General features: G+C 49.4%; 1 protein-coding gene across 2 annotated transcripts in view; it reads left to right on the top strand.

Annotated features, from left to right (window-relative positions):
• Positions 1-10,230, top strand: part of LOC139381645 (polymerase (RNA) III (DNA directed) polypeptide A) — a 62,872-nt gene that overhangs the window by 24,942 nt on the left and 27,700 nt on the right. For both annotated transcript variants that reach the window (XM_071125324.1, XM_071125323.1), the window contains exons 17-20: positions 230-341; positions 1,955-2,073; positions 7,311-7,448; positions 8,260-8,430. In XM_071125324.1, coding sequence (XP_070981425.1) covers positions 230-341; positions 1,955-2,073; positions 7,311-7,448; positions 8,260-8,430 — 540 coding nt within the window. The remainder of the gene's footprint in view (positions 1-229; positions 342-1,954; positions 2,074-7,310; positions 7,449-8,259; positions 8,431-10,230) is intronic.

Below are 10,230 nucleotides of genomic sequence, written 5' to 3'. Positions count from 1 at the left end.
CTGGTGCTCCTTCTAGACCAGCTACTGTATCTGATGTCTGTCTGATGTCTGGCGCTTCTTCTAGACCAGCTACTTTAGTCTGGTGGCCTTTTGAAACCAGGTAGATCATCATCTCTGCTTCAGACTGATGTGAGGAGGAGAGATAGCTCTTTCTTTTTAATGGTTGGTCTATTTTGGAGGTTTTTCTGTTATCTGTGGTTTAGAGTGATAATGATGTGTCTCTCAACAGGCCCTCATCCTGAAGGAGCTGTCTGTTATCAGAGACCATGCCGGCAGCGCCTGCCTCAGAGAACTGGACAAGACCAACAGTCCTCTGATTATGGCTCTGTGTGGCTCCAAAGGTAGGTCAACTAACCAGCCGCTGAGGTTAAATTCTGCCTTTACCACACACACACGGTCACACACACGGTCACACACACGGTCACACACACTAATCACATGTCAGGAGCTCTGCCTGTACCCACTTCTAATAATAAGGACTAAGTGGTTCTTATTCACTTCAACTAAGACTTCCTGATTCTCTCTGATTTTATTGGCCATTAGAGCGTTGTTGTCACAGGAACAGCTAGGCTACACTCTAACGTTTGTTTTATGGATTATTAGGGGTAGTACTGACCTGTAGCTGACCTGTATTCTAATATAGCCATTTATAATAGCCTTATTTCATTTTTTTCCTGCTTTAGGCTCTTTAATTATCTGTTTATGGTAGGATGTACAGTATAATTTATTGTCCAGGACTAAAAATATGCTCAAGGGAGATTCTCCACAGATTTCAAAAGCTTAATTTCTCTACCTTAAGCCGCCTCCAACATCGTTTTAGAGAATTTGTCAGTACTTGTAAAAAAATTTTTAAAAAAAAGTCTGTGTCCAGGAAACCAGCCCATGAGTTGAAGGCTGGGGTCGGCGACAGGCGGGCTGGTTTAAATACCGGCCTGCGACTTTTTTTGTTGTAAAAATGACTGTAAAATCACCAGGAATTCGACTAAAAAAATGAGTTTAATTTAGATAATCTTTTCCCAAGTATTCCAACGAATTAAGAAAAAAGAGACGTGATCTTGTCTCGATGTGATCAAGGTATGACGTTGTTTGGGGTTTTAGTTGTCAATTTGCAGAGTTCAAAATTGTTATCGTTATGTTCAGGCCCTCCTGACCATTCACTCTGACAAAAATCAGCTCCCGGGGCTGAATCTAGTCTCCCTACCCCTGGTGTAAGGTAAACAAGTTAGTGTAATGGTAAATGCCCTTAAATGCCCTGTACTGAGGTGATAGACTAGTGTCCTGTCCAGGGGGTGTACTGAGGTGATAGACTAGTGTCCTGTCCAGGGGGTGTACTGAGGAGATAGACTAGTGTCCTGTCCAGGGGGTGTACTGAGGTGATAGACTAGTGTCCTGTCCAGGGGGTGTACTGAGGTGATAGACTAGTGTCCTGTCCAGGGGGTGTACTGAGGAGACAGACTAGTGTCCTGTCCAAGGGGTGTACTGAGGAGATAGACTAGTGTCCTGTCCAAGGGGTGTACTGAGGTGATAGACTAGTGTCCTGTCCAGGGGGTGTACTGAGGTGATAGACTAGTGTCCTGTCCAGGGGGTGTACTGAGGAGACAGACTAGTGTCCTGTCCAGGGGGTGTACTGAGGTGATAGACTAGTGTCCTGTCCAGGGGGTGTACTGAGGTGATAGACTAGTGTCCTGTCCAGGGGGTGTACTGAGGTGATAGACTAGTGTCCTGTCCAGGGGATGTACTGAGGAGAAAGACTAGTGTCCTGTCCAGGGGGTATACTGAGGTGATAGACTAGTGTCCTGTCCAGGGGGCGTCCTGAGGAGACAGGAGATTCTTCTCCTATGAGTTCTGGCTGCTTACTTTTCCCTGTATATGATAGAATGCTTAGGATTTGTTTGTTGTTTTGAGGGGATGATTCAGTAATGCTAATGGTCTTATTTCTTAATCCCTTCCGTAGGATCCTTCATCAACATCTCCCAGATGATCGCCTGCGTGGGCCAGCAGGCGATAAGCGGCTCTCGAGTGCCCGACGGCTTTGAGAACCGCTCGCTGCCACACTTTGAGAAGCACTCTAAAGTAAGAACCACCTTAAGGTCGTTTATTAACCAGCTGAAATCACCATTATATCTGTCCGGAGTCTCAGGGGCTTCATTCATTCATTCATAACATGAAGAGATTAGGGTGGGCTACCTCCCAAATGACACCCTATTTCCTACAATGCACTCCTTTTGACCAGGCGACTGATAGGGTTCTGGTCAAAAGGAGTGCATTGTGTAGGAAATAGGGTGTCATTTGGGAGGTAGCCCACCCTAATCTCTTCATTTGGAAACAGCTGAGGAACTGAAGCCACTCCTGGACATCTACCTGGACAATGGAAGTAGATATAATTACACATGCAACAATTTAAACATGATTTTACTGAGTTACAGTTCATATAAGGAGATCAGTCAATGTAAATAAATTCATTAGGTCCTAATCTATGGATTTAATCTATGGATTTCACATGACTGTAAATACCGACTGCATTAACATCTGCTAACCGTGTATGTTACAAATAAGATTTGATTTGGCCACAGATACCTTTTTAAAAAAGTAGGGGTGTGGATCAGAAAACCAGTCGGTATCTGATGTGACATTTGCCTCATGCAGCGTGACACGTCTCCTTCACATAGAGTTGATCAGGCTGTTGATTTGTGGCCTGTGGAATGTTGTTCCAATCCTCTTCAATGGCTGTGAGAAGTTGCTGGATATTGGCGGGAACTGGAACACGCTGTCGTACACGTGGATCCAGAGCATCCCAAACATGCTCAATTGGGGACATGTCTGGTGAGTATGCAGGCCATTGAAGGACTGGGACATTTTTAGCTTCCAGGAATTGTGTACAGATCCTTGTGACATGGGGCCGTGCATTATCATGATGAAACATGAGGTAATGGCGGCGGATGAACGGCACGACAATGGACCTCAGGATCTCGTCACGTTATCTCTGTGCATTCAAATTGCCATCGATTAAAAAGCCATTTGCATAACCCCATCGCCAAAATGGGGCACTCAGGTCCCAACATTGACATCAACAAACCGCTCGCCCACACAACGCCGTACACGCTGTCTGCCATCTGCCCAGGACAGTTGAAACCGGGATTAATCCGAGACGAGCACACTTCCTGCCAGTGGCCGTCGATGTGAGCCTTTGCCCACTGAAGTCGATTTATGATGCCCAACTGTAGTCAGGTCAAGACCCTGGTGAGGAAGACGAGCACGCAGATGAGATGAGATGGTTTCTGACAGTTTGTGCAGACATTTTTTCGGTTGTGCAAACCCACAGTTTCATCAGCTGTCTAGGTGGCTGGTCTCCGACGATCCCGTAGTTGACGAAACCAGGTGTGGAGATCCTCGGCTGGCGTGGTATGCAAAGCCGGTTGGAAGTACTGCCAAATTCTCTAAAACGATGTTGGAGGCGGCTTAAGGTAGAGAAATTAACATTGAAATTCTCTGGCAACAGCTCTGATGGACATTCCTGCAGTCAGCATTAGGGTTTAATGGCAGGAACCCCGTTACCAAGATTTACTGGAATTTACCGCCCAAAACATCTACATTTAAATAACTGCGGAAAAAAATGGTAAATTATAATAACTTATTTAAACGAACAGCATGGCATGAAATGGAACTGCTTAATATTATGCCATGTCTACATCTGGCTTCTCTACAGCCTCAGGGTGGGGACAGACGGCCCGTCTCGGGGGGTGGGGGGGGGGGGGGGACAGACGGCCCATCTCGGGGTGGGTGGGACAGACGGCCCATCTCGGAGGGGGGGGGGACACACAGACGGCCCGTCTCGGGGTGGGCCAGACGGCCCGTCTCGGGGTGGGGGGGCCAAACGGCCCGTCTCGGGGTGGGGGGGCCAAACGGCCCGTCTCGGGGTGGGGGGGCCAGACGGCCCGTCTCGGGGTGGGGGGGACAGACGGCCCATCTCGGGGTGGGGGGGACAGACGGCCCATCTCGGGGGGGGGGGGATGGGACAGACGGCCCATCTCGGGGGGGGGGGGGGGTGGGACAGACGGCCCATCTCGGGGTGGGTGGGGACAGACGACCCATCTCGGGGTGGGTGGGGACAGGTCTCTCCTTAAAAAACACTCCTTACTTCTAGGAGTTCCATGCAGGCACCTGTCGGCCGCTGGTCTCTCCTTAAAAAACACTCCTTACTTCTAGGAGTTCCATGCAGGCACCTGTCGGCCGCTGGTCTCTCCTTAAAAAACACTCCTTACTTCTAGGAGTTCCATGCAGGCACCTGTCGGCCGCTGGTCTCTCCTTAAAAAACACTCCTTACTTCTAGGAGTTCCATGCAGGCACCTGTCGGCCGCTGGTCTCTCCTTAAAAAACACTCCTTACTTCTAGGAGTTCCATGCAGGCACCTGTCGGCCGCTGGTCTCTCCTTAAAAAACACTCCTCACTTCTAGGAGTTCCATGCAGGCACCTGTCGGCCGCTGGTCTCTCCTTAAAAAACACTCCTTACTTCTAGGACTTCCATGCAGGCACCTGTCGGCCGCTGGTCTCTCCTTAAAAAACACTCCTTACTTCTAGGAGTTCCATGCAGGCACCTGTCGGCCGCTGGTCTCTCCTTAAAAAACACTCCTTACTTCTAGGACTTCCATGCAGGCACCTGTCGGCCGCTGGTCTCTCCTTAAAAAACACTCCTTACTTCTAGGAGTTCCATGCAGGCACCTGTCGGCCGCTGGTCTCTCCTTAAAAAACACTCCTTACTTCTAGGAGTTCCATGCAGGCACCTGTCGGCCGCTGGTCTCTCCTTAAAAAACACTCCTCACTTCTAGGAGTTCCATGCAGGCACCTGTCGGCCGCTGGTCTCTCCTTAAAAAACACTCCTTACTTCTAGGACTTCCATGCAGGCACCTGTCGGCCGCTGGTCTCTCCTTAAAAAACACTCCTTACTTCTAGGACTTCCATGCAGGCACCTGTCGGCCGCTGGTCTCTCCTTAAAAAACACTCCTTACTTCTAGGACTTCCATGCAGGCAAAGCTAGACTAGAATAGCTTGCTATTTTAGCATTTCTATTTTAGCATTTCTATAGTCTGCGTATGCTGCACCAGAATGACATGTTCTCTCCTTGCTCTATCATGGTTTGAACGATGTACATGTTATACAGTAGACTACATTAATACCGTTCTTACTCAGACATTAGCCTACTGGAGCTGGTTTCATTTATTTACATATAGCTAGCTATATCAAAGGGCTTTTGTTTTTCTGTCGATGCGTAATGTGCAGTAGCCTCTTATCATATACAGTTCAGTCTGAAAGTATTCAGACCCCTTGACTTTTTCCACGTTTTGTTACATTAGTCTTATTCTAAAAATGTATGAAATTATTTTTTGCCCCTCATCAATCTACACACAACACCCCATAATGACATCACAACACCCCATAATGACATCACAACACCCCATAATGACATCACAATACCCCATAATGACATCACAATACCCCATAATGACAAAGCGGAAAAACAAGTTTTTGCAAATAAACAGAAATACCTTATTTCCATAAGTATTCAGACCCTTTGCTATGAGACTTGAAATTGAGCTCAGGTGCATCCTGTTTCCATTGATCATCCTTGAGATGTTTCTACAACTTCATTGGATTCAATCTGTGGTAAATTAAATTGATTGGACATGATTTGGAAAGGTACACACCTGTCTATATAAGGTCCCACAGCTGACAGTGCATGTCAGAACAAAACCAAGCCATGAGGTAGAAGGAATTGTCCGTAGAGCTCCGAGACAGGATTGTGTCGAGGCACAGATCTGGGGAAGGGTACCAAAACATTTCTGCAGCATTGAAGGTCCCCAAGAACACAGTGGCCTCCATCATTCTTAAATGGAAGAAGTTTGGAACCACCAAGACTCTTCCTAGAGCTGGCCGCCCGGCCAAACTGAGCAATCAGGGGAGAAGGGCCTCGGTCAGGGAGGTGACCAAGAACCCGATGGTTACTCTGACTGAGCTCCAGAGTTCCTCTGTGGAGAAGGGAGAACCTTCCAGAAGGACAACCATCTCTGCAGCACTCCACCAATCAGGCCTTTATGGTAGAGTGGCCAGACGGAAGCCACTACTCAGTAAAAAGCACGACAGCCCGTTTAAAGTTTGCCAAAAGGCACCTAAAGGACTCAGACCATGCGAAACAAGATTCTCTGACATAATGAAACCAAGATTGAACTCTTTTTAGCCTGAATGCCAAGCTTCACATCTGGAGGAAACCTGGCAGTATCCCTACGGTGAAGCATGGTGGTGGCAGCATCGTGCTGTGAGGATATTATTCAAAGGCAGGGACTGGGAGACTAGTCGGGATGCGGCGGATTGAGACACACACACAGCCTGATGCAAAAACAATCTCTAGCTTAAACCGATGGATTTCGATGGGAATCAATTAGATTTTCTCGAACCTGCAGAAATTGTAGGCTAAGAGTTGAAAAACGTTCAAACGTTCATAGATGTTTCTCCTTCCTAGCAGTAAACAACATCTCCAGCTGGCTCAGTCAGAGCCATTTGTTTGCTCTGACAGGGGATGAATCCCGAAATGGCAACCCTTTTCCCTACTTAGTGCACTAGTGTTTACCAAGACTCTGTGGGGCCCTGGTCAGAAGTAGTGCACTCTACAGTAATAGTGAATAGGGTGACATTTGGGACACGTACGGGGCCTTTTATAATGTCGTAACACCCCTCTCTCTCTCTCTCTCTCTCTCTCTCTCTCTCTCTCTCTCTCTCTCTCTCTCTCTCTCTCTCTCTCTCTCTCTCTCTCTCTCTCTCTCTCTCTCTCTCTCTCTCTCTTTCTCTTTCTCTTTCTCTTTCTCTTTCTCTTTCTTTCTCTCTCTTTCTCTCTCTTTCTCTCTCTTTCTCTCTCTTTCTCTCTCTTTCTCTCTCTTTCTCTCGCTCTCATTCTCTCGCTCTCATTCTCCTTCTCTCTTTCTCTCTGTCTCTCTCTCTCTGTCTCTCTCTCTTTGTCTCTCTCTCTCTGTCTCTCTCTCTTTGTCTCTCTCTCTCTGTCTCTCTCTCTTTGTCTCTCTCTCTCTCTCTCTCTCTCTCTCTCTCTCTCTCTCTCTCTCTCTCTCTCTCTCTCTCTCTCTCTCTCTCTCTCTCTCTCTCTCTCTCTCTCTCTCTCTCTCTCTCTCTCTCTCTCTCTCTCTCTCTCTCTCTCTCTCTCTCTCTCTCTCTCTCTCTCTCTCTCTCTCTCTCTCTCTCTCTCTCTCTCTCTCTCTCTCTCTCTCTCTCTCTCTCTCTCTCTCTCTCTCTGTGTCGTGTCACAGCTTCCTGCAGCTAAAGGGTTTGTAGCTGACAGCTTTTATTCAGGCCTGACGCCGACGGAGTTCTTTTTCCACACTATGGCTGGTCGAGAGGGCTTGGTGGACACCGCTGTTAAAACAGCGGAGACCGGATACATGCAGGTAACACACACACACACCGCTGGGCTGCTGCCTGCTGCACCGTACCCAACACCCTCTGCTCTCTGTTTGTATTCAAGAAAAGAGGGAACAACGTGTGCTCCCTACAAATCTAAATCTTATCAGGCTCCCTCTTGAGTAGTTATCTCCTAGGGCAGGACTATTCAACTCTGACCCTATGAGGTCCGGAGCCTGCTGGCTTTCTGTTCTACCTGATCATTAATATCACCCCACCTGGTGTCCCAGGTCTAAATCAGGCCCTGATCATTAATATCACCCCACCTGGTGTCCCAGGTCTAAATCAGGCCCTGATCATTAATATCACCCACCTGGTGTCCCAGGTCTAAATCAGGCCCTGATCATTAATATCACCCCACCTGGTGTCCCAGGTCTAAATCAGGTCCTGATCATTAATATCACCCACCTGGTGTCCCAGGTCTAAATCAGGCCCTGATCATTAATATCACCCCACCTGGTGTCCCAGGTCTAAATCAGGCCCTGATCATTAATATCACCCCACCTGGTGTCCCAGGTCTAAATCAGGCCCTGACTAGAGGGGAACAGTGAAAACAACATGCAGTGGAACTGGCTTGGTGGTCCAGAGTTGAGGGTCCTTAGGGGTGTGTTGTTGATGTGTTCAGATCAGAACAGCTCACCATCTGACTAATGACACATAGCAGAGGAAGGGTGTTGAGTGGTCACACACACACACACACACACACGGTGACACAACAAGCAGGATTAAAGAGGCCTATCTGTTGTTGAGTCGTCCTCTGATCTGTTCTTCTGTGGTGGATGTGTTGTGTGTCAACAGAGGCGTCTGGTGAAGTCGCTGGAGGACCTGTGTTCCCAGTATGATCTGACGGTACGGAGCTCCACTGGTGACATCATCCAGTTTGTCTACGGGGGGGACGGCCTGGACCCGGCCGCCATGGAGGGGAAAGATGAGCCGTTGGAGTTCAACAGAGTTCTGGACAACATCCGGGTGAGTCACACACACGTGTTGCGGCACTACTTAATCTCACACACAGAGACACACACACACAGAGACACACACACACAGAGACACACACACACAGAGACACACACACACAGAGAGACACACACAGAGACGCGCACACACAGAGAGACACACACAGAGAGACACACACACACAGAGACGCGCACACACACACACACACAGAGACACACACACAGAGACGCGCACACACACACACACACAGAGACACACACACAGAGAGACACACAGAGACGCGCATACACACACAGAGACACACACACAGAGGCGCGCACACACACACAGAGAGACACAGAGACGCGCACACACACACACACACACAGACACACATAGAGACGCGCACACACACACACACACAGAGAGACACACACACAGAGAGACACACACAGAGACGCGCACACACACACACAGAGACGCGCACACACACACAGAGAGACACACATAGAGACGCGCACACACACACACACACAGAGAGACACACACACAGAGAGACACACACAGAGACGCGCACACACACACACACACAGAGACACACACACAGAGAGACACACAGAGACGCGCATACACACACAGAGACACACACACAGAGGCGCGCACACACACACAGAGAGACACACAGAGACGCGCATACACACACAGAGACACACACACAGAGACGCGCACACGCACACACACACACATAGAGACGCGCACACACACACACACACAGAGAGACACACACACACAGAGACACACACAGAGACGCGCACACACACACACAGAGACGCGCACACACACACAGAGAGACACACACAGAGACGCGCACACACACACACAGAGACGCGCACACACACACAGAGAGACACACATAGAGACGCGCACACACACACACACACAGAGAGACACACACACAGAGACGCGCACACACACACACACAGAGACGCGCACACACACACACAGAGACGCGCGCGCGCACACACACAGAGACGCGCGCACACACACACACAGAGACGCGCGCACACACACACACACACACAGAGACGCGCACACACACACACACACACGCAGAGACGCGCACACACACACACACACACAGAGAGACACACACACAGAGAGACACACACAGAGACGCGCACACACACACACACACAGAGACACACACACACAGAGAGACACACAGAGACGCGCATACACACACAGAGACACACACACAGAGGCGCGCACACACACACAGAGAGACACAGAGACGCGCACACACACACACACACACATAGAGACGCGCACACACACACACACACAGAGAGACACACACACACAGAGACACACACAGAGACGCGCACACACACACACAGAGACGCGCACACACACACAGAGAGACACACACAGAGACGCGCACACACACACACAGAGACGCGCACACACACACAGAGAGACACACATAGAGACGCGCACACACACACACACACAGAGAGACACACACACAGAGAGACACACACAGAGACGCGCACACACACACACACAGAGACGCGCACACACACACACAGAGACGCGCGCGCGCACACACACACAGAGACGCGCGCACACACACACACAGAGACGCGCGCACACACACACACACACACAGAGACGCGCACACACACACACACACACGCAGAGACGCGCACACACACACACACACGCAGAGACGCGCACACACACACACACAGAGAGACGCGCACACACAGAGAGACGCGCACACACAGAGAGCGTTGGAGCGTTGGACTAGTAACTGGAAGGTTGCAAGTTCAA

Source organism: Oncorhynchus clarkii, chromosome 23 (genome assembly GCF_045791955.1).
Source record: "Oncorhynchus clarkii lewisi isolate Uvic-CL-2024 chromosome 23, UVic_Ocla_1.0, whole genome shotgun sequence".
Classification (NCBI taxonomy): domain Eukaryota; kingdom Metazoa; phylum Chordata; class Actinopteri; order Salmoniformes; family Salmonidae; genus Oncorhynchus; species Oncorhynchus clarkii.
This window is presented reverse-complemented; position numbering and strand designations above follow the sequence as displayed.